General features: G+C 44.7%; 1 protein-coding gene across 1 annotated transcript in view; it reads left to right on the forward strand.

The window, feature by feature from the left end:
* LOC140420961 (succinate--CoA ligase [ADP-forming] subunit beta, mitochondrial-like) overlaps positions 1–26,108 on the forward strand; it is a 182,489-nt gene that overhangs the window by 151,124 nt on the left and 5,257 nt on the right. The window contains exon 9 of the mRNA XM_072505164.1: positions 11,779–11,899. Within this exon, the coding sequence (XP_072361265.1) occupies positions 11,779–11,899 (121 nt within the window). The remainder of the gene's footprint in view (positions 1–11,778; positions 11,900–26,108) is intronic.

Here is a 26,108-nt window from a genome sequence, read left to right on the forward strand (position 1 = left end):
AACCCTTACAGCTCTGGAATTAACCTAGTGAATCTCCTCTGCACACCCTCCAGCGCCAGTATGTCCTTTCTCAGGTAAGGAGACCAAAACTGAACACAATACTCCAGGTGTGGCCTCACTAACACCTTATACAATTGCAGCATAACCTCCTTAGTCTTAAACTCCATCCCTCTAGCAATGAAGGACACAATTCCATTCGCCTTCTTAAACATCTGTTGCACCTGTAAACTAATGTTTTGCAACTCATGCACTAGCACACCCAGGTCTCTCTGCACAGCAGCATGTTTTAATATTTTATCATTTGAATAATAATCCCTTTTGCTGTTATTCCTACCAAAATGGATAACCTCACATTTGTCAACATTGTATTCCATCTGCCAGACCCTAGCCCATTCACTTAGCCTATCCAAATCCCTCTGCAGACTTCCAGTATCCTCTGCACTTTTTGCTTTACCACTTATCTTAGTGTCGTCTGCAAACTTGGACACATTGCCCTTGGCCCCCAACTCCAAATCATCTATGTAAATTGTGAACAATTGTGGGCCCAACACTGATCCCTGAGGGACACCACTAGCTACTTTTGATGGATCTACAGCAGCTAATCCAAGCTTTTCCACTTTATGGATCACTTGGATGTATACCAAGAATACTTGGGAGCCTCATAAGGCACGCACACAGTCTAAATGAGTGCTCCCAACTTGCAAATGAATTAAGCTGAATCAAAGAAAATAAGATATTCTAGTTTAGGATCTATGTACCTATCAGACCAGTGTAATAATCAAAATAAAAAGGTATTTCCCAATCATTAGATCCATTCTCTTCAAACAAAGTAAGCAATTTCAAACCAGACACACAAGCGCTGATAGAACGAAACTGAAAACAATTATGAGAATGGTACAAGAGACAGACGACTTGTGTGGGTAGACTGGAGGAGCTGGAGTTGTTCTGGAGATGGAGAAGGTTAAGAGGAGATTTGATAGAGATATTCAAAGTCATGAATGGTTTTGATAGAGTAAATAAGGAGAAACAGTTTCCAATGGGAGAACGGTCCGTTTCCAGAGAGCACAGATTGAAGGTGATGAGCAAAAGAATCAGAAGTGATCCCATAAAATTTTTATGCAGTCATATGTATGAATGAATTGCTTACAGAGTAGTGGAAGCAGATTAAATAATATTTTGCAAAGGAGAATTGGATAAATACTTGAAATGTAGCTCCCTTGGAAAGATTGAGAGAGTGGGATTAGTTAGATAGTCTAGATAATTAGATGGTCTCATTTTCTGTATCGTCTCTGGAAGGGTTGATAGAAATGGTGGAGCAGTAGAACTGGGTGGCTTGACGTCCAGTCTTTTCTGATTCCAGCATCCGCAGTAATTTTCTTTTCTATTGGCTTGACATCATGTTGAAGCTGACTTATTATAGTCATAGTCATTTGCAGCACAGAAAGAGGCCACACAGAACATAACCCAGTAGACATGTCCCAATGGCTTTGGAGTGCAAGTTCCAGAGTTTACTGTTACAACTACTGCTGTTGTTAAGTATCAATTTTGCATATGCTAATTGAGTTTAATAAACCCATGCTGCTAATAGAAGCATTTGTGTCCGTACCCGTTGGATCAAAGAGTACCTAAGATCCCCATATTTCAAAATCCATATCTGTGCAAACCTCTGTGAGTTATACAATCACTTTGTCTTTTTTTGAGTCTCCCTCCATCTTCTGAGCTGCTCTGGAAGGTGTTTTTTAAAATTTGTTCATGGGAATGCTAACTGGGTCAGCATTTATTGCCCATCCTGGGGCATTTTAAGAGCCAACCACATTGCTGTAGGTCTGGAATCACATGTAGGCCAGACCAATAAGGCTGACAGATTTCCGTCCCTAGAGGACATTAGTGAACCTGGTGGGTTTTTATGACAATTGATAATGGTTTCATGGCCATCATTAGACTTTTAATTCCAGATTTTTATTGAATTCAAATGTTACCATCTTTCCTGGTGGGATTCAAACCTGGATCCCAGAACATTACCCTGGGTCTCTGAATTATTAGTCCAGTCACAATACCACTACGCTACTGCCTCCCCTCACAGAATATATGATAAGAACTGGGATTGTGTTGGCACGGTGTGTTTCTAAACTGGTGCAACATGCACAGATAGAATGGTCCAGCAGTGCTTCAAATTCAGAATTCTTATCCTTGCATTTGAATCCATCCATGGACTCACTCCTTATGTCTATAACCTCTTCCATTCCTACATCCTTCCGAGAACTTCGTTTCACCAATTATGGCCTCTTGTGAGTCCTTGATATGATATCCACAGAATCTTTGCACTCAAATCTCTGTGCAAACAGTGCACATCAATGCAATGAATTGTGTCCAAATGATGGCTATGACCCTGTGTTGTAGCATATATTTCCAGTGCAGTTTAGTTCTTGCTGTGCTTTACGCTTTCCTGATTTACTTTGCTGTGTTTGAAAGTTGTCGACTTGGAAATTTGAAAGGAACATGATTTTTGTTTTGTGTTCTTATTGATTATATCAGAATTAGGCGAAGCGATATGAACCCTGATAAATTCAACAGTTTTATCAAATTACACAAGTTTAATTAGGCATCTTGTAAACAATAATACGCACATTCTTACAAACTATTTTATAATGATCTAAATGGTGTGCATAAAATCAAATGTTTTGGAGTTCTTTCCCTCCACCTACAAGGATTGTTTTCCTCTACTTGTGCACTTGTCTGCCTTTAGATACTTTTCTTGCCATTTTTAGCCCGTTTTAAAAAATATATTTTTTATCCTCCTTTTTCATATTTTCTCCCAAATTTACACCCACCAACAATAAACAATCAATAACAAATATGTCAATCCCCATATCAATAACAACGATCCTATCCTCCCACCAAACCCCAAACATTAGCCCTCATGTTCGCATAAACAAATGACAAAAAGGAATCTGTAATCACCCATAGTCACCATTAACACACACCGCCCCCCTCCCCCAACCCTCCCACCTACCCCCCCAACTAATGTTCAATGTTATCCAGTTCTTGAAAGTGCATAATAAATAATGCCCATGAATTGTAGAACCCCTCCATCCTTTCCCTCAGTTCAAATTAACCTTCTCAAGAGTCAAGAGTTCCAACAGACCCCCCACCACGCCAGGGCACAGGGTGGGGAGGTTGCTCTCCAACCCATCAGGATCCACCTTCGGGCGATCAATGAGGCGAAGGCTACAACATCTGCCTCCGCACCCGTTTCCAACCCTGGTAGGTCCGACACCCCGAATATGGCCTCCCGGGAGCCGCGGTCCAGTTTCACGTGCACCACTTTAGAAATTACCCTAAAAACCTCCTTCCAGTAATCCTCTAGCTTTAGACAGGACAAAAACTTATGAACGTGATTAGCGCCCCCCCCCCTCCCCCCGCAACGTTCACGCACATCTTCTACTCCTTCAAATAATCGCCTCATCCCCACCCTCGTGAGGTGTGCTCTATATATCACCTTCAGCCGTACCAGCCCCAACCTCGCACATAAGGTGGAGGCATTCACTTTCCGGAGCACCTCACACCAGAACCCCTCCTTCATATCCTCTCCCAACTCTTCCTCCCACTTTGCTTTGATCCCTTCCAGTGGTGCCTTGTCCTCTTCCAAAATAGCTCCATAAACTGCTGACACTACCCCCTTCTCCAGTCTCCCTGTCTTCAGCACCTCCTCCAGCAATGTGGAGGCCAGCTCCACCGGGAAGCTCTGTATCTCCTTTCTGGCAAAATCTCGAACCTGTATGTATCTAAACATTTCCCCCTGCTCCAGCCCATACTTCGCTTCCAGCTCCTTCAGCTCTGCAAACCGACCCCTCGGAAACAAATCTTTTAGTGTCTTAATCCCCTTCTCCCATTTCCGAAAATTTCCATCCCACCTCCCTGGCTCAAATCTGTGGTACCCCCGAATTGGCATTTCCCTTGACCCTGCCCTCAACAAGAAGTGTTGGCGAAACTGCCTCCAAATTGTCAGTGGATCTATTATTACCGGACTCTCTGACTATTTCCCCGGGGCTATCGGGAGCGGCGCTGTTGCTAGTGCTTTCAATCCCGTCCCCCTGCACAAACTCTCCCCCATCCTGACCCAGCTCCGCACCTTCTCCACATTCGCCGCCCAGTTATAATACATCAGGTTCGGAAGACCCAAACTCCCTGCCTGCCTTCTCCTCTGTAGCAGCACCTTTCTAACTCTGGCCACCTTACTTCCCCATATGAACGAAGTAATCCTTCCCTCAATCTCTGAAAAAGCCTTTGGCAGGAAAATTGGCAGGCATTGAAAAATAAACCGAAATCGCGGCAACACGTTCATTTTAACCGCCTGTACCCGACCTGCCAGTGACAGAGTGAGACCACCCCACCAAACTAGAAATGTTGTACCTGCAGAGCCCCCCCCCCACTCCCGGGCAACCTGCACCCCCAGGTACCTAAAGTGAGTCCCTGCCCTACGGTTTGGCAGCCCCCTACCCCTGCCCCCACCCCCGGCCGAGACACCACAAAATACTCACTCTTATCTAGATTTAGTTTGTACCCCGAGAAAGACCCAAACACTTGAAGCAGCTCCAATATTCCCCCTATCGACACACTCGGTCCCGACACGTACAACAGCAAGTCATCGTCATATAAGGACACCCTATGCTCTATCCCCCCCTGCACTATTCCTTTCCATACCGCCAAACTTCTTAATGCAATGGCCAAGGGCTTAATCGCGAGTGCAAACAACAGGGAGGACATAGGACATCCCTGCCTAGTCCCATGGTGGAGAGAAAAGTACCTTGAGCCGATGTTGTTTGTGCAGATACGCGCCCTCGGCTCTTTATATAGTAGCTTTACCCAGTTCACAAATCTTGGTCCAATCCCAAACCGCTCCAGAACTGCAATCAAGTACCCCCATTCTACCCGGTCAAACGCTTTCTCAGCATCCAATGCCACAACCACCTCTGTTTCCTTCCCCTCTGCCGGCACCATAACGACGTTCAATACCTTTCTAACGTTTGAAAAGAGCTGCCTTCCTCTCACGAACCCCGTCTGATCCTCACCTATCACCTTCGGGAGGCACTCCTCCAGCCTACCGGCAGTACCTTCGCCAATACTTTTGCGTCCACATTCAGAAGCAATATGGGCCTATACGACCCACACTCCGTCAGATCCTTATCTTTTTAGCAGCAGGGAAATCGATGCCTGCCCCAAAGTTTGTGGTAACACCCCCTTCCCTATCGCCTCTTCAAACATCCCCACCATCAGGGGTACCAGTTTATCCTTGAATTTTTTATAATATTCCACCGGAAACCCATCCAGTCCTGCCACCTTCCCCAACTGCATCCTCCCAATCGCATCCTTTATCTCCTGCTCCACTATCGCTCCTTCTAATGTAGCCCTGTCCCCCTCCCCTAACCTCGGTACTCCAATCCACCTAGAAATTCCTGCACCTCACGGTCTCCCCAGGTGGCTCTGACTTGTACAACCTCTCATAAAATTCCTCAAAAACTTTGTTAATCAGATCTGGAGCCACCACCAACTTCCCTGCTATCCCTCACCTGAACAATTTCCCTTGCCACTGCTTCCCTCCGGAGCTGACCTGTGAATATACTATCTCCATGTTCATAAACTGCACCCCTTGCTTGTCTCAGTTGGCGCACCGCCTTCCTGGTAGATAGTCGGTCAAAGCTCGCCTGTAGTTCCTTTCTCTTTTCCAGCTTCGCTGGGTCCCCATCTTCTGCATAACTCCTATCTACCTCCAACATCTCATCTATTACCCTCTGCCGCTCCAACCTCCTCTTTGTCCACCCTAGCCTTAAACAAAATCACCTCATTTTTAGCCTGTTTGAATAATTTTCAAACCTTCTGCAGTGCAGCATTACTTCCTTTCAGTAGCTTGATAAAACATAGATTGTGATCTAACTTAACAACTAACCTTGCATCTTGCAGACTACTAGAATTATATGTCAGCTGTCAATATGAAATTGTTTTATTCTGCCAGAGCAATCAAACTTTCATGTCAGCAATAGATAGAAAGCTTTTTTACTTCACAGTGCTATGACAAGTTTTTAAAATGTAGTGAAAAAATACCAGACTAAAGTAAAAGTTTATATTCATGTGGGTTGCTTAAACACTAATTTTTCACTCCTCACAGCTTTTGATTAACATAGTCAAAGTATGGCTTTTGTGTTCTTTTGAAGTCTTTGAAACTCGCTTTCTTCAATTTTTGACCAGCTTTATTTGATATGATTTAACACAATGATATTTGCTCTGTCAGAGGATTTTATTGACTGGAGAGCAAATACCAGCTAACCACTGTGCTCATTATGTGAAATGATGTGAGAAGGATCTTTAATCTTCCATTGATGGAAAAGGCACATGGGATCTTCATAGACTGAAGTGATAGCTCACTGTCACTGAATTAGATTATTTAGGTGTGAAGACTTTTACTGCAGACAAGTATATTGTGCAGTTTGCACACGTAAAGCTATTGATTAGAGAATGTTAAAGAAGGTATTAAGTCTGGATAAGATTATACTGGTTTTGTTCTAGTTCTAGTTGAAGGGATTTTGTCTTCAAAGTTTGTGATGAATTTAATCATGTTCTGACCCTTATTCTGATAACTACTGACATGCTGTTCAAAACCAGGGCACAGAGGCACCATAGAGCTTACTGTCGTAAAGTAGCTTCTCCGTGTCCTATTAAACTTTGATCCTTTTTGGGCTTGTTTTTTTTAAAAACCCTCATTGATGTGAAGATTTTGATGGGGGAGAGGAATGCAGCATTTTGCATTTTTGTGTCCATTGTCACAATGGTATTAAGTCCAAGTGTGACACTAATTGGATGTGAAGTAAATCCCCTTGTGCAATGTTTCAGTAATGTACTTAAATTCCAATCTGAGAAGAATACCTGTAGTTGGGCAAGAATTGAGGGCAATATGGAAAAAAGACCATTTGCCAACCAAGCATATTCCTTCCAATAGACCATTTATAATGCCCCCCAAAAAGATGCTGAGAAACAGGTAAACTTCAAAGAAGACGATGCTCAATTAACTGTCCCCCTGATGTTTTGGGAGATCCTGAGGCCATGATGAGGCACAATAGAAATGCAAGCTCCTACTTGTGGTCTTGAGCTGAGCAGCTATTGCTCAATTTCCTTCTGTTAAATTGTAGTCAGATCAATATCAGCTGTATGCTGGCTTCATTTGTACTAAAGCAGGCATATGCTATTTTAAGCTAAGTTCAAATTTATTTTGGAAGAGTATGTCGCTGATATTTTTGTGTGCTCTCTTTTGATTTTGCTTACGGATTTATTTACATATTTTCGCGATTTTGGACAGCATTAGTGATTGGAAGCTAAACTTTGATAAATTTGTTTTTAATTTTTTAGAGTACCCAATTCTTTTTTTTTCCATTTAAGGGGCAATTTAGGGTGGCCAATTCACCTACCCTGCACATCTTTGTGTTGTGGGGCGAGACTCACGCAGACACGGGGAGAATGTGCAACCTCCACACAGACCGTGACCCAGGGCTGGGATCAAACTCGGGTCCTCAGCACTGTGAGGCAGCAGTGCTAACCACTGCGCCACCGTGCTGCCCTCTTTGATAGATATTTTAAACCTGAATTTTCTTGCTACATTTGATACATAAGTTTGACTTGATCTGAATAATTAGAAAAGTGTACCTGCAAACCTTGCTTCAAACACTGATTGTGCTCATTCCTGGAAATCTACTTGACCCAGATATCTCTGCTAGAAGGGGGAGAATCAGTTTGAAGCCTTCACTTCCATTCTTTTGGGTTGCATTATACTTCTACACGGTCGGATTCAGACCTCCCTGCCTCAGCTAAACCTGAGGGATGCTGCCAAATTAACCTGACCCTATTCACTACAATAAACTCCTTTAGTAACTTCTGTTTTTATGTATAGCACAACAAGACTGTATAGTGACGTCACAAAATGCAACCAAGTACTTTATTTAAAGTGGTGTTTTCTGCTCGGTCTGCATAGAGCTCCATTCCTGGGTCTAATTGGATGGAAATGCAGAATCCATGTAATTAAATGTTTTGACGTTTCTTGATCTCCTTAAACCAGTCGATAATTTAAAAGACCTCATTAGATTTTTGTAAAGTAATGCTTTCTCTTCAGAGTTGGTATTTAGTTTTGTAATTGTTACTGTGTGATCTGTTGTGTGGATATGATTTAATATAGCACTGCCAGAGTTTGAAGTTTTTATTTCTTAAGTTAGTTGCTAAGGAAACATACCCATCATTCAGGTACTTTGTTCCTATTGATAGAACGTTGAGTGGGAGAAGGAGGAGGTGTGACGACAGCAACAACTTATATTTAATGTAATAAAATGTCTCAAGGTGCTTCATGGGAGTATTATAGAGTGAAATTTGGCACTGAGCCACAAATAGATGTTAGGGCACCAAAAGCTTGAGAGCTACTGAAGAGGGCACTCCTGAGTCTTGTTTTAATGCAGGTCAGGCAATCAGATGCTCTGCAGACCCCATCTCTTTCACCTGGCTTAACCCCTCCTTTCCCCTCCCCTCACAGGCCAATTGGCTACTGAGATACTTTTCCAAGTCTCTTCTCCCTTACCCCAACTGTAACCCTGGACCGAAGGATGAATCTGGAGAGGTCTCTCCGTCAGCCTCACCCGGCCTCCAAAGCCCTCTCTGACTCCTTGACCTTCTCACTACATGCTGTACATCTGAACACTCGAACTACCACCTGCTGCCCGCTCCAGCTTGCTGCCCTTTTCATCACAGATTCCCTCTCTTGCATGATCGCCTCTCTTCTAATCACAACTGCAGTTTTTCTTCCTTTCCCTGCTGATACTTGGGCTTTTTGCCCCTGGGATTTGACATTCAGCTCTGCCTCAAACTTGCTGTTGTGATTGACCTGTTTGCATATGTGGGACATTTAAGATTACTGCAGATTGTTCACAGGTGGACCTGAGAGGGACCATTGGTTGAGGGAGAGAATTCTCTTAGGGCCTTGACAGTTGAAGTTGTGGCCACCAATGGTGAAGTCAGCAATGTTCATGAGGCCAGCATTGGAGGGACACAAATATCTTGGAGGGTTAGAGAGTGGGAGGAGGTTCCAGGGTTGTGGAAGGGTGAGGTGCTGGAAGGACTTGAAAGCAACAATTAGGTTTTTAAAATTGAGGCATTGCTTACCTGGGAGCCAGTGTAAACCAACAAGTAAAGAATGATGGACTAGAATCATAGAATCTACAGTGCAGAAGGAGGACATTCGGCCCATCAAGTCTGCATCGGCCCTTGGAAAGAGCACCCTACCTAAACCCATATCTCCACCCTATCCCCACGCCTCTACCCTATCCCCGTAATCCAACCTAAACCTTTTTCTTTTGGACACTGAGGGCAATTTAGCATAGCCATTCTACATAACCTGCACATCTTTGGCCTGTGGGAGGAAACCGGAGCACCCGGAGGAAACCCACGTAGACACGGGGAGAACGTGCAGACTCCGCACAGACAGTGACCCAAGCCGGGAATCGAACCTGGGACCCTGGAGCTGTGAAACAACTGTGCTAACCACTGTGCTACCGTGCTGCCCTAACAGGACTAACAGAACTTAATGACCTGAGGTTTAGTGAACATTGAAATAGTCAAGTGTACCCAAAGTATGGTTTCAGCAGCAGATGAGCTCATGCAGAGGCAGAGTAACCTGACTGATTAGGAGGATCAGAAGTTCTGAAAGAGAGAAGAATATCCTGGAGGACTAAAGGTGAAGGAACAATAACTGTTAGATGAGATTTTTAATCAATGTTTTGTTTTCCTTGGCTTGTCAGAGGTCTTTCTTCACTTACTACTGATAAGTACTTGAGTTAAGCTTTCCTGCACTATTTCCTTGGATTTAAAAAAAGTGGTTTAGAATTATACTGCAGTGAATAATTCACAATCATGGTGACATTATCTCATTGGTTTCTTGGCTCTCTTGCAGTTTTACAGCTCTCCTTGTTCATTTCATGTACATTTCAAAATGTTGTATACCTTTACTTGTTTCCACTGTGACTTTTCATCCGCATCAGTTTTATTCTGTCCTGTTTGGTCCTCTGCGTACAAATTCCCAAGAATGAAAATCAAGTGGAGCAGCCTTTCACAAGCCGTTAGTTCATATAGTACAAGCCCACCATAATTGGGCAAAATCACAACAACAAAAATCTTACTTTGCGATACTTCCTTCAGTTAAGAAATCCATCGTGGTCCAGTTTAGGTTGCTGTTTTGAGCTTGGAACTAAAGCATCTTTGAAATCTAGAAGTCGTCCATTTGGCCCATCATGTCTGACTCTATGATCGAGTGATCCAGTTAACTTCACTTTCTTCAATTCCTTGTAGATTATTCCCTTTTTTTTAAAGCACATATCATAGAATACGTACATTGCTGAAGGGGGCCATTCGGCCCATCAAGTCTGCACCGACCCTCTGAAAGAGCACCCGACCTAGGTCCATGCCCCTACCCTTATCTCGAAACCCAGTAACCCCACCTAACATTTTGGACACTAAGGGGCAATTTATTATGGTCAATCCACTTAATCTGCACACCTTTGGACCGTGGAAGGAAACAGGAGCACCCGGAGGAAACCCACACAGACATGCAGAGAACGTGCAAACTCCTCATAGACAGTCGCCCAAGGCTGGAATTGAACCAAGGTCCCTGGAGCTGTGAGGCAGCAGTGCAAATCGCCCAATATCAAATTCACTTTTGCAAGTTACTATTAAATTTGCTCCTCCCACATTTATAGACCGGGCATTTGCAACCACATCAACTCACCGCATAAAAAAAATAAGACTTCTCGTCTCTCCTCTGATTCTTTAGACAATTAGTTTAAATCTGTGTCCTCTCGCTACTGAACCTCCCGCCAGAGGAAACCGTTTCTCCTTATTTACTCTGTCAAAGGTCTTCTTAATGATAAAGTAAACATTCTTACTTTGCACCTGGCTTTGCTATACCTGATCTGGCCGCATTCCGTTTTGACAACTTGAATGGCCTAAAATGAAAATTGCGTTTTGATTGTCCAGGCAATACATCCTCAGCTGGCAAGCACAGAAATCCCAATGTTTTCTTTCAGGGAGGGAAAAGACAGCAGTTTATATCTGTGCCAATTGATTTAATTAGCTTGGGAACTGCAAACTATTTACCAGTGTAGATTTAGTGGTATTTGAGAATTCCTTTGTGATCAGATTGCTTAGATGATCTGCAATCTAGCAGCATTTTCCATTTTAAAATACCATCCTATTAAATGTTACTTTATCATTCTGTTATATATTGCTTCAGATTGTTTAATGATTTTAATAATTTTCTTAAAGACTTGACGATACTTCAATTATCATATCATAACAGTGCAGTATTTAAAACAAACAAGCTGGACATTTTGATTATCATGAAACTGCTGAATAAGAACTAACTTCAGATAATTACTATTTAAACTTTGTTGTACGGCTACATACCCAGATTTTGGTTGAGTGAAATGTATCATTACTCAAGAAAATTTTAGTCCCACAATCATAAAGATACATTGTGAAATTATAATTTAAAGAAATTATAATGTTACATTATCTGTATACATTTATGCCTTTCATTAATGGAGGGAGCTGCCACCACTTTTTTTTTTCTTAAGATTATATTGTGCAGAGACTTATTATTTAAAGTCATAAATCAAAAGCTTTTGTTTACTGTGATGTATTTGTTTCAGTAAAATTGCTGGATAGTTACCTGATGATTTGTCTCGCTTGCAGGTCCAAGCAGTTCTGGTGAACATTTTTGGTGGCATTATGCGTTGCGATATAATTGCCCAAGGAATTATTACTGCTGTGTCAAATCTGCACATGAAAGTTCCCATTGTTGTTCGATTGCAAGGTGAGAATATCAATAAATTTCAACCTCTTGCTTATCAGTATGTGCTAGATTTGTAACAAAGTTGCACCTGAAGCCTTCTCTTATCTTTTCCCTGTGCAGGTACTGACTGGCATTTCCTATGCACTCAGTATGTGGTCACTGCCTTGGGGAAATTGGAACTAGTAGAAATTGACTGGAACTGTGGCAGTAAATGAGAAAGACATAGTAATAGATAAGATATTTACATTAAAATTGTGGGCAGATGATGGTTAGTGCATTGAACAAATAGAGTGGATAGAAGGACTGACTGTTCTGACACTTGCAGATCAGTCGAGAAAGGCTGTTCACGCGGTCATGTGGAACATTGGCTACTTTTGAGCAGTCTGGTGTCAATACAGTGAAGAGGAATTGAGCAGGAACAGCTAATGCTGAGGATTTTAAAAAGGAAGTGGGAGGGGACGTGCACAGTAGTTTTAGAGAATGGTAGGTTAAGAAGTCTATTTAAACAGGGAAATTTTATCGATTTCAAAGGTGGCAAAACAACATCTGATGAGGGGTATTAGCAATGTTTCTGATGTTTCCATCACAGAGGAAATTGAAGGATTAGGAGGAGCCTGGCGAACATAGGCCTTGGGCGGAGCACGTGGTGGGTCTCATTGACTCCAGGCAGGGAAAAATGTAAAAACATTTTGGAGTCTGGTCTGGAGAAAGAACTGAGGCAGGAATTGTAGAGATGATGAAATTCATGAGGTTATTATGCCCATGGAGCCTCATCCCCTCTAAGTGAAATTGCCCATCAATAAATCATTCCAAATATTTATATTGTGGGAAAGGGTTTCCTCCCTATCCTAAATTTATTTTCCACTAAATTTCCATTTATGCCCTCTGGTCCCATTTTCTTGATAAGCTTTGAAGTAATAATCCATGTTGGCCATTTACTTTTTCATGCCTTTTGAAGAACAGCCTTTTTTCTATACCATAGAGCTTACTTAAACTTTCCTCAAGTGTACTACCCTTAAAATTATGATCAGTCTTACTGCTGTTGTCCTTGCTCTGTGTAATGAATTTTGCTAAATAATTTCAATATCCAGATCACTTCTAGATTAGAAACTGTGAAGATCAAAGGACTGATCCTTACGGGATTCTATTTGTGACTTCCTTCCAATTCCCTTAATCAGAAGTCATTGACGGAATTTTTTTCTGAATAATTAGGTGGTGTGCTTAATTGTTTCAGAGGTTTGTTAAGGAAAATCCTCCCCTTCAATTTGTATGTCTGCTGTGAGTAAATGATTGCTCCACAGGTTTTCCTCCAGCCTATACCATAATTTCATTTCCAATTGATGCTTGGTTAATAGGTCAGTGGTTGCCTCGGTCAGTTTTGTTAACCTTTTTAAAAGAGTACAATTCCATCTTGTGGCAGAAACCAGTGACTCAGAAATATCCTTCTTGGTTTCTTTTGACAACTGAGGAGTTTGCACCATTTGTTGCAGGGTGTATGATTGTTTTAAGTTCCTTTACTTTGCTGGCTATCTGCAGTGTCAACTTTAGAATCTCCTCAAAGTAGAGTGTATTGACGCATTCTCTGATTTGCCTAATATTTTAGTTATCTTTTGATTTGTACGGGTGTATAGGGAAAGTTTTATGATTGTACATATCAGATTATGCAATTATATTGATCTGTCTACAGTTTTAATCATCTTTTATACGACATTGTTATTTTAAAACGCTGGAATACTTAGTCCTTGATCAATTTGCCGATTGTTTATGTCTGGCTACATGACGATTAACTTTACTGTTTCTTTGGACAAAAGTGAAGAAAGAATAATACAGAATAAACCAACTGACAGCAGAATGGTCTCGAATTCAACTTATTACCAGAGTAGCAGCCACCAACTATTAGAATGAGAACAGTCAAGGACTATTTAGACTGATATGTCAGGTAAATACTTAAGGTCTGCTTAAGGTAGACACAGATACATAGATATCTCCAAAAACTTTAAATGCACATAATAAACTTAGATTTACCCTTTAAGACTATGCAACGTTGTAGAGCATTTTAGAACATTTTGAGGACCTGATTAGGTGTGATTATAAATGCAAGTTATTTCTTTCAGCAAGAACTTATAGCTATCCTGTAAATCATGTTTCTTCAGTTTAGCTATTATTTTCAGTAATTATTTCTGAGGAAGCATAATTTCCTAAGCATTTCATATAGAGAATATTAGCTCATATTTTGTAATCTATAATGAATGTTCTGTTTTGGGTTCTTTGTGCAATATCTTCTAAATATGATGTTCATTTATGGTTGTATTTTCAGACAATTCAAATTTAATGCGGGTGGTAGACTGTGAAGCTGAACAAGATAAATGACAGGAGGATTTGAAATTGGGCAGAGGGGTGGCAGATGAAATTCAGTATAGAGAGGTACAGAAGATCCAAGAAGAGAGGGCTAGAAATAAAACAGTGAGCATGGAAAATGGAAGAGTTGGGGAGAGTGGCTGGAGGGGGGAGGGGGGTGGAGTCATTTAATGGAATTTGATTTGATTTATTGTCACGTATTAGTATACAGTGAAAAGTATTATTTCTTGCACGCTGTACAAGCAATGCATACTGTACATAGGGGAAGGAAGGCGAGACTGCAGAATATAATGTTACAGTTATAGCACGGTGTAGAGAAAAGATCAACTTAATACGAGGTAGGTCCATTGAAAAGTCTGATGGCAGTAGCTGTTCTTGAGTCAGTTGGTACGTGACCTCAAACTTTGGTGTCTTTTTCCTGACGGAAGAAGGTGGAAGAGAGTATGTCCGGGGTGCGTGGGGTCCTTAATTATGCTGGCTGCCTTTCCGAGGCAGCAGGAATTGTAGACCGAGTCAATGGATGGGAGGCTGGTTTGCGTGATGGATTGGGCTACATTCACGGGATGTACTAAAAGACCAGTTTTGAACTGAAATAACCAAGAAACCCTGTAACATTATAAACCAATGGTACTGAATGTTTTGTACAGTTCCTGTTGGCCACATTATAAGATAATATTGTACTTATTGAAAAGATGCAGAATTGGACAACCAGAATGGCTGAGGGGACAGCAAAATTCAATCAGGAAGAACAAATGTGAGAACTGAGCATGTTGTCACTGGAGGAGATAAGGCTACGAAGTGATACCACTGCTGTTTTTGCAATCCTAAAGGGACTAAATAATGTAGGCCAGAACGATACAATCAGGAGACACAGCCTGAGTTTAAATTTCAGAACATATCTGAGGAAGCATTATTTCAGTCCAAGCATGGTTCATCTTATGGTACAGGCTCCCGAGAGAGATGGAAGCAGATGATATAGATACATTCAAATGCAAATTAGTTAGACATGTTTCAGTGGTAATATTTTGGGGTACACAATGAGTAATTTGAGACATGACGTTGTAAGTGCAGCATGCCTGGGATGAGCAGATGACTTTGGATCCATATATCCAAAAGCTTTTCACCACTCTGAACTTTCCTCACTTCATCTATTGTAGATTAGATGATGGAGATTGATTATAATGATTAGTCATCAACATTAATATTGTGTTACGCAACTGCAACATGGTAGAAGATGAACTAGATGGACCTCGATCTTTTCATAATCTAGAAATTCCTATGTTTGCTCTTGTGTTCCTGTTTGGGAAATTTTAAGCATATCTGCATCTCTGCTTATAATGGAATAATGACCATTCACATGGTCTGAAGTCATCAATTCTAATAATTCACAGGAGTATGAACTGTAATTCTTACCCAGGATATCAGCGCAAGCCATGTTCAAAACTTTTTGTATGCCATTTATGAAATTTCACTTGATAAATTTGAGCTACACAAATACAGTTGTAGCTTGATCTTTTGAGTACCAAATGACTTTTACTAGATTTTGAAATGCATACATTTTGTAATTGCTACAGAATGAATTTTCTGGAAATTTACAGTACTGCATTAGTGTTTAGGGACATCAAAACACTTGTCTTTATTGCCTCTGATGTGTATGTGTGCGTGTGTGTGTTCAACTTATTGGTTTTAACAGATCTTAGTGCTCCAATGTGACATTTATCCATCAATTAGGCAGCAATACTAAAAGCAGATCTTTAACAACTTGCAGGCTCTCAAATTTCCAACACAACAAATCAGCAAATAAGAAAACAGTATAAGTAGCACATTGCCTGGATTTTGAGGGCCAGATTGTCAGACTTCTGAGCTTTCTTTAGATCTTGGGACTAGACATAGGAATCCTTCTTTCAGTGATAATGCAAAGCTAAATGTGCTTCCCAGGAAATAATTTCCTTTATGGTATCTGGCTGTTCAGTTGTGTGATTGATCCCATTCCCAGGCCAATTGGACTTGTTTGTGCTATCCTTCTTTGCTGCTTTTCCTCCAGACATCAGTACATCCGATTCATACCATTACTGAGAAACAATAGAAGCAGCAGAACTCCAAGTGTTTTTGGTTCATGGGTATGAGATCGTCTTTAACATCCAGCAATAAAAATCTAACAAATGAAAGGTATTCCAAGCTTATACTTGAAGTTAGAAACAGAAAATTAATATCACAGAAAGATACCATTCATCGTACCAATCAATAAAAGGCTATCTAACTTGATCTATGTTGCACCTTTTTGATCCATTATGTTGAAGGCCATGGCACTTCCAGTGAATATGCAAATATTTTTTTTGATGTGATGAGCATTTCTACTACCATCACCTATTCAGACCATGAGTTCCAGATCCAATTACCCTATGGGTGAAAATATTTCTGCCCAACCCCTCTAATTACGGTAGCACAGGGGTTAGCACTGTTGCTTCACAGCACCAGGGTCCTAGGTTTGATTCCTGGCTTGGGTCACTGTATGTGCAGAGTCTGCACGTTCTCCCCGTGTCTGCGTGGGTTTCATCTGGGTGCTCCTGTTTCCTCCCACAAATCCCAAAAGAAGTGCTATTAGATAATTTGGACATTCTGAATTCTCCCTCTTTGTGCCCAAACAGGCGCCGGAATGTGGTGACTGGGGGCTTTTCACAGTAACTTCATTGCAGTGTTAATGTAAGCCTACTTGTGACTAAAGATTATTATTGTTATTATTAATATTACTGCCCATTACTTCAAACTTCTGCCCACCGGTTAAAGATCTCTCTGCTAAAGGAAATAGGTCCTTCCTTTTAAAAAAAAATAAATTTAGTGTACCCAATTAATTTTTTCGAATTAAGGGGCAATTTAGCATGGTCAATCCACCTACCCTGCACATCTTTTGGGTTGTGGCGGCGAAACCCACGCAAACACGGGAAGAATGCGCAAATTCCACACGTACAGTGACCCAGAGCCGGGATCGAACTTGGGATCTCGGCGCCGTGAGGCAGCAATGCTAACCACTGTGCCAGCGTGCTGCCCTGCAATAGGCCCTTCCTATCTGTGGAACTTGCTGCCCATCACTGTCTGTGCGCAGTCTGCACTTTCTCCCCATGTCTGTATGGGTTTCCTCCGGTTGTTCCGGTTTCCCCCCACAGTCTAAAGACTTGCAGGTTAGGTGGATTGGCCATGATAAATTGCCCTTAGTGACCAAAAAAGGTTAGGAGGGGTTATTGGGTTACGGGGATAGGGTGGAAGTGAGGGCTTAAGTGGGTTGGTGCAGACTCGATGGGCCAAATGGCCTCCTGCACTGTATGTTCTATGATCTATTCATAATTCTGCACAGGTCATTTAAATCTCCCCTCAACCTCCTCTGTTCCACAGAAACCAATCCCAAACTATCTAATCTTTCCTTACAGCTAAAATGTTCCATTCCTAGCAGAAATCTTATAAATGTCCTGTACCCTCTTCAGTACGACTCCATCCTTCCTTTACTGCGGTGACCAGAACTTGAGCGTAAGCCTATCTTGTATTTTATACAATTCTAGCATAACCTCACTGTTCTGATATTCTGTGCCACGGCCATTAAAGGAAAGTATCCTGTAACAAGGTATGTCATCTTAATTTTGTTATCCACCTATCCTGCTATCTTCAGTGATCTGTGGACATGTGCTTCTAAGTCATCTCTCAGTTCTTCCATGCCTCCCATTTATTGTGTATTCCTTTGCCTTGTTTGCCCTTTGTCAATGCATTACCTCACACTGCTCCTGATTGAATTCATTTCCCACTTTTCTGGCCACCAGACTAGTCTGTGAAGCCTGTAGCTTTCTTCCTCACTATCACGACCCCTACATTTATGCTAAATCATTGATTTTATACCATGAAAAGCAAGGAATATAGTATTGAACCCTGTGGAACCCTTCTGGGAATAGCCTTTATTCACAAAACTAAAACCAATTTTGAATCTAACTTGCCATTTTCCCTTGGATTCCATGGGTTTTACTTTTCTTTTTTTCAAAATGTTTTTATTCCAGGTTTATCGATAATTTTTACAAAACACTCCTAAAAGGAAAATAATACAAAGAAAACAGGGCAATATGCCAACAAAACAAAACAACTTAACCCTCTAAACGATTAACAATTTAACACCCATCTCAAAGCAAAGTGGGGCATGCGCCTCTTACAAAAAGAAAGAGAAATCAGCCCCCCACCCGAGTTGCTGCTGTTGCTGACCTCCACCTAACGTTCCGCGAGAACGGTTGCCACCGCCCGGAGAACCCCCTCAAGGATCCACACAAGGCAAAACTTTATCTTCTCCAACCGAAGAAACCCCGTCATGTCGTTGACCCAAGCCTCTACACTTGGGGGCTTTGCGTCCCTCCACATTAACAAGAGCCTTCTCCGGGCTACCAAGGAGACAAAGGCCAGAACTCCGGCCTCTTTCGATTCCTGCACTCCCGGAACGTCTGATACCCCAAATATCGCGATCCCCCAGCTCGGTTTTACCCGAGTATCCAAGACCTTGGACATAGCCTTTGCGAAGCCCTTCCGAAATTCCGTAAGCGCCGGGCATGTCCAAAACATATGGGCGTGGTTTGCTGGGCTCCCCGAACACCTCACACACCTGTCCTCTACCCCCAAAAAACGTACTCAGCCTTGCCCCTGTCATATGCGCCCTGTGCACCACTTTAAACTGGATCAGGCTGAGCCTGGCACAAGATGAGGAGGAATTGACCCTGCTCAGGGCATCAGCCCACAGGCTCTCATCCAGCTCCTCACCCAGCTTCTCCTCCCACTTGCCCTTCAGCTCCTCCACCGGGGCTTCCTCCGCCTCCTGCAGCTCCTGGTATATCTCCGATATCTTACCCTCCCCGACCCACACGCCTGAAACCACCCTGTCCTGTACCCTCCGGGCAGGCAGCAGTGGGAATTCTCCTACCTGCTTTCTCACGAACACCCGAACCTGCATATACCTAAAGGCATTTCCCGGAGGTAACCCAAATTTCTCCTCCAGCGCCTTCAGACTGGCAAAGGTCCCATCGATGAATAAATCTCCCATCCTTTTAATTCCCGCCCGGTGCCAGCTTAGGAACCCACCATCTATCCTACCTGGAACGAACCTATGGTTGTCTCGTATCGGAGCCCAGACTGAGGCCTCTACCTCCCCCCTGTGCCGTCTCCACTGCCCCCAAATCCTCAATGTCGCCGCCACTACCGGGCTCGTGGTATACCGCGTCGGCGGAAGCGGCAACGGTGCCGTCACCAGTGCCCCCGGGCTAGTACCTATACAGGACGCCGCCTCTAACCTTTTTCACGCCTCCCCCTCTCTCTCCATTACCCACTTCCGAGGGTCTTATTTGTCCACACAAATCCCATAATACTCCTGTTTACCCGCTTAAAGGAGGCCTAGGGAGGACCATCATCTTAATGGACTGCACCCTACCCGCCAGGGAGAGTGGCAACATGTCCCACCTCCTGAAGTCCTCCTCCATCTGGTCCACCAGCCGTGCCAGATTGAAGAGCAGGGGGGACCAAAGGGCACCCCTGCCTCGTTCCACGGTACAACCTAAAATACCCTGACTGCAGCCGGTTCGTTGATACATTCGCCACCGGGGCCTGGTACAGCAATTTAACCCACACTATGAACTCCTCCCCAAACCCAAATCTGCCTAACACCTCCCATAGGTACACCCACTCCACCCGGTCAAAGGCCTTCTCCGCGTCCATTGCCACTACCACTTCTGCATCCCTCCCTCCGAGGGCATCATAATCACATTCAGGAGCCTCCATACGTTCGTGTTCAGCTGCCTGCCCTTCACAAACCCCGTCTGGTCCTCATGTATCACTCCCGGGACACAATCCTCAATCCTAGTGACCAAGATTTTTGCTAACAGCTTGGCATCCACATTGAGGAGCGAAATTGGCCTACAAGAGCCACACTGCAGCGTGTCCTTATCCCGCTTGAGGATAAGCGAGACCAAAGCCTGCAACATCGTCGGGGGAAGGATTCCCTTTTCCTTCGCCTCATTAAAGGTTCTCAGCAACAAGAGCCCAACAGCTCCGAGAACTTCCTGTAGAACTCAACCGGGAACCCATCCGGCCTAGGAGCCTTGCCCGCCTGTATACTCCCCAATCCCTTAACTAGCTCCTCCATCTCGATCGGGGCCCCCAAACCCTCTACCCGCCCTTCCTCCACCCTTGGGAACCTCAGTTGGTCCAGGAACTGCCGCATCCCCCCATCCCCCATCCCCCCCCCCCCCCCCCCGCCCCGGGGTTCTGACTTGTACAACTTACCATAAAAGTCCCGAAAGACCTTGTTTATTTTAGCTGGACTCCCCCCTCTATCTCTGACTCCCCCAATCTCCCAAGCCGTCTCCCTCCTCCGCAGCTGATGCGCCAACATCCGACTCACCTTCTCCCCATACTCTTACACTGCTCCCTGTACCCTCCTCCACTGGGCCTCAGCTTTCCCCGTGGTCAGCAAGTCAAACTCCGTTTGGAGGGTCCGGCACTCCTTCAGCAGCCCCTCTTCGGGGGATTCCGCGTATCTCCTATCTACCCTCAGTATCTCCCTCCGCAATCTCTCCCTCTCCATCCTCTCCCTCTTCTCCCTGTGAGCCCTGATTGAAATTAGCTCCCCCCTGACCACTGCCTTCAGCGCCTCCCAGACCACACTCACCGACACCTCTCCATTATCATTGGCCTCCACATATCTTTGGATGCACCCCCCGAACCCGCCCCCAAACCTCCTCGTCCGCCAGCAGTCCCATATCCATTCGCCAGAATGGGCGCAGGCCCCTCTCCTCCCCCAACTCCAGCTCCAGCCAGTGCAGAGCGTGATCCAAAATCGCAATGGCCGAATACTCCGCCCTCTCCACTCTCGGGATCAGTGCCCTGCTTACCACAAAAAAGTCTATTTGTGAGTAGGCCTTGTGCACATGGGAGAAGAAGGAGAACTCCCTCGCCCTTGGCCTGGCAAACCTCCACGGATCCACTTCCCCCATCTGATCCATAAACCCCCTCAGGACCTTGGGCGCTGCCGGCCTCTTACCCGACCTCGACCTAGACCTAGACTGATCTAGTGCCGGGTCCAGTACCGTGTTGAAGGTCCCCCCCCCCCCCCCCCCATTATCAGATTACCTGCCTCCAGATCCGGGATCCGACTCAACATCCGCTTCATGAACCCTGCATCATCCCAGTTCGGAGCATACACATTCACCAGCACCACCCGGGCCCCATGCATCCTGCCACTCACCATCACATATCGACCCCCTTCATCCGCCACAATACCCACCGCCTCAAATTCCACTCGCTTACTCACCAAGATTGCGACCCCACCTGTTTTTCGCATCCAGCCCAGAGTGAAAAACCTGCCCCACCCTTCCTCAGCCTGGTCTGATCTGCGATCTTCAGGTGCGTCTCCTGTAACATGGCTACGTCTGCCTTTAGCCCCTTTAAGTGCGCAAACACCCGGGCCCTCTTGACCGGCCCATTCAAGCCTCTCACGTTCCACGTGATCAGCCGGATCGGGGGACTCTTTCCCCCCCCCAATCTCCTTTTTTAGGCCAGCCACGTGCCCGAGCCTCCTGCACTCTCCAGCCCCCCAGGCGGAGGCTCCCCGCTCTGACTCTCCCACTTACCTTCAACTCCCCCTCACCCCTCAGTCAGCACAACAGCAACCCAGTTCTCTCTCTCCCCCCCCCCCCCCGAGCAACCCAGTTCCCCCCCCCCGCCCCGCCAAGCAACTGCTTAACCCTCTGCTCCCCGCCCCTTGCACTCCCGTAAGTCAGCTGACTCCTGCTGACCCCGGCCGCTCCCACCTCTGTCTCCGATACCCCTAGTGGATTCCGTCTCGAAGTCTCCAGCCCGCCCCCCACTAAAGTGGGGTGGCCAATGTTCCCCCCTCTACCCCCCCTATAAACCGTTGTGGACACCAAACCAGTACCATCCTCGCCTCGGGCCCCGCCCCCCCTTTTCGGGGGAAAAAGCCTATGCTCCCTGCCTGGGCCGCCCCTGCCCCCTGTGGCGCAGCTCCTTCCACCTGCAGCCTCACCCCAATCCCCGAAGGCCCAGGGCCAGAGGGCACATAACCCCAAGAAAACGCAGGGGACAACACCTCCCAAACACGCCCACATAAGGAAAAAGCATTGCCCCCTCACCCTCACCAGCATCCCCCATAACATGCTACAAACCACTAATTTCAGTCCAACTTCTCATTTTTGATAAAGGTCCACGCCTCATCCGGCGTATCAAAATAGTGGTGACGGTCCTGATACGTGACCTACAGCCGCACCGGCTGTAACAGCCCGAACTTCACCCCCTTTCTGTGGAGAACTGCCTTGGCCCGGTTGAACACTGCCCGCTTCTTGGCCAGCTCTGCACTCCAGCCCGGATAGATGCGGATTTCGGCATTCTCCCACCTACTGCTCCGCTCCTTCTTTGCCCATCGCAGGACACACTCCCTGTCGGTGAAGCGGTGGAACCTCACCACCACGGCCCTCGGCGGCTCATTCGCCTTCGGCCTCCTCGCCAGGACCCTGTGCCCCCATCCAGCTCCAAGGGCCTCGGGAAGGCTCCCGCACCCATCAGCGTACTCCGCATCATAGCCACATACGCCCCAGCATCCGGCCCCTCCACGCCCTCAGGGAGATCCAGAATCTGCAGGTTCTTCCTCCTCGACCTATTCTCCAGGTCCTCGAACTTGTCCTGCCATTTTTTATGCAGTGCCTCGTGCGCTTCCACTTTGACAGCCAAGCCCATGAACTCATCCTCATTATCAGAGGCCTTCTGCTGCACCTCCTTTATCGCCGTCCCCTGCATCTTCTGGGTCTCCACCAGCCTTTCAATCGACGCCTTCATAGGGGCCAACATCTCCGCCTTCAATTCCGCAAAGCAGCTTCTCAAAAACTCGCCGAGACCACTGAGCCCACGCTGCCTTGTCCCCGCCCGCTGCCATCTTGCTTTTTCGCGCCCGTTCTCCTCTTTTCTCTAGTGCCACTATTTTGACCGCTCCGCTCCTGGTTCACTCCATACAGTGCTGGGGGAACCTCACTGCTTCCTTCCCACACCGGGAATCGTTGCCCAAGTGCCGCTGGAGCTCCTTAAAAGGGCCCAAAAGTCTGTTCTTGGCGGGAGCTGCCGACCGTGCGACCTATCCAGGCATAGCCGCAACCGGAAGTGAGTGGGTTTTACTTTTCTGAGTCTGCTATGTGGGACCTTGTCAAAAACCTTTCTGAAATCCATATGGACTACATCAAATGTGCTACCTTCATCAATCCCCCATGCTACCTCAGAAAACCGTCAAGTTAGCCAGACATGAACATCCCATGACAAATCTATGCTGACTGCCCTTTACCAATCTGCGCTTTTATAGATGAGGATTTATACTGTCCCTCAGAAATCGTTCCAATAATTTGCTCACCACAGAGGTTAGGCTGAATGGTGTGTAATTACTGTTTATCTCTTCTTCGCTTTTGAAACAATGATGCACAATGTTAGCAGACCTCCAACACAATGCCTATAGTCAATGATCCAGGAAGGCATTTCTATCACTAGACATTTGCAGTGCTTACCACTCTGAAACATTGCTATAAAATAAATCAACAATCCTGAAGTCATGGAAAAAAATTATACTGAAAGATTTATAAAATTTTAATCAATAGATTCCGCAGTCTGCTGAACATAGGAATTAAGAGCAGAAGGAGGCAATTCACCCCTCGAACCTGCTCCACCATTTAATCAGATCATGTCTGATCTCTTCCTTTTCTCAAATCCACCTCCCTACCTGTTCCCCATATCCCTTTAACCCATTTTTTTAGCTATCTCATTCTTGAAACTATTTACTGACTCCGACTCCATATGGGGCAGCGAGTTCCACAAATTCACCACCCTCTGCGAGAAGTAGTTCCTCCTCATCTTAGTTCCAAATCGACTGCCTCTCAACCTATATCTGTGACTTCTCATTCTAGATTACCTCACAAGGGGGAACATTTGGTCTGTGTTTCCTTTATCAAACCCTTTTAGTATTTGATATACCTCAATCAGATCCCCTCTCCTTCTAAACTCCAGCGACTCCAACTCCAGTCCAAAGATGTGCAGGTTAGGTGGATTGACCATGCTAAATTGCCCTCAGTGTCCAAAAAGATTGGGTGGGATTACTGGGTTGCGGGGATGGGACGAAGGTGTGGGCTTAGGTAGGGTGTTCTTTCCAAGGGCCGGTGCAGACTCGATGTGCCGAATGGCCTCCTTCTGCACTGTAAAATTCTATGTCTATGTCTAAGCTCAAAACTGTTGAATTTCGCCTCGTACGTCAACCCTTTCATCCCTGGAATCGATCTGGTGAACCTCCTCTGAACTGCCTCCAATGCCACCCTTTGGTCCTTCTTCAAATAAGGACCGAAACTGGGGACACTACTCCAGATGTGGTCTCACCAACACTCTATACAATTGCAACAATACCTCTCTGCATTTATGTTCTGGTCCTTTTGCAATAAATAATTACATGCTGTACCTGCATAACGACTTTCTGCAATTCATGAACAAAGACCCCCAGATCCCGCTGCCCAAAAGCATTTTGAATCTGCTTTCCATCTAGACAATAATTTGTCTTTCTATTTTTTCGGCCAAAATGGATAACCTCACACTTATCCACATTAAACTCCATCTACAAATTTTGGCCCAATCTCCTAGCCTATCTATATCTATCTGTACAATCTTTATCTCCTCCTTACTGCCTGCTTTCCCACCGATATTAGCATCATCCACAAATTTTGCTATGTTACTCTGTTTCCCTGCTTGCAGATCATTTATATAGATTGTAAACAGTTGAGGTCCGAGGGCTGACCCCTACGGCACCCCATTAGTGACAGCTCTCCAGCCAGAGAAGGACCCATTTATCCCGACCCTCTGCTTTCTGTCAGTCAACCAATCCAAAATCCAATCTAGTACTCCACCCCAAATTCCCTGCGATCTCACCTTCTGGAGTAGTCTTTTATGCAGCACCTTGTCAAACGCCTTCTGTAAGTCTAGATATATCACATCTACAGGTTCCCCATTATCCACTTTGCTGGTTACGTCCTCAAAAAACTAAACAAGTTTGCCAAGCATGACTTACCCTTCATAAAACCATACTGAAAATGGTGGATTGAACTTTGTCTTTCCAAATATTCAGTCACCTCCTCCTTAATTATTGATTCCAGCAACTTCTCCACCATAGCTGTCAAGCTAGCCGGTCTATAGTTTCCGACTTTTTGCCTCTCTCCCTTATTGAATAGGGGCATCACAATAGCCTGTTTCCAATTCACCGGGACTCTTCCAGAATCCAGGGAATTCTGAAGTATCATAACCAATGCATCCATTATCTCTGCTGCCACCTCCCTTAATACCCTAGTGTGCAGGCTATCAGGTCCCGGAGACTTATCTGCCTTTAACCCCATTAGTTTATTCAATACTGTCTCCCTAGTGATAGCTATTACAAAAGCTCCTCTGCATTAACTGCAATTTTTGGAAATTTTTTATTACCCCCTACCGTGAAGACAGAACAAAAAATTGGTTTAGTGCCTCTGCCATCTTTGTGATCCTCACCAGTATCGTCCTCTGAAGGGCCAACATTTACTTTAGCTATTCTCTTCCTCTTTATTTGCTTATAGAAGCTTTTGGCATCAGTGTTTATGTTTTCTACTAGTTTCCTTTTTGTTCATCTTAGCTCTTTTGATTTTATTTTCAGTAGCCTTTTGCTGAACTTTAAAGTTCTCCCAATCCTCCAACTTTCCACTAGCTTTTGCAGTATGGTGTGCCCAATTTTTGCCTTTGTGTCTTCCTTGGCTTCCTTGTTTAGCCATGGAACGTTTTTCTCCCTTTTACAATT

Source organism: Scyliorhinus torazame, chromosome 5, assembly GCF_047496885.1.
Source record: "Scyliorhinus torazame isolate Kashiwa2021f chromosome 5, sScyTor2.1, whole genome shotgun sequence".
Lineage (NCBI taxonomy): Eukaryota > Metazoa > Chordata > Chondrichthyes > Carcharhiniformes > Scyliorhinidae > Scyliorhinus > Scyliorhinus torazame.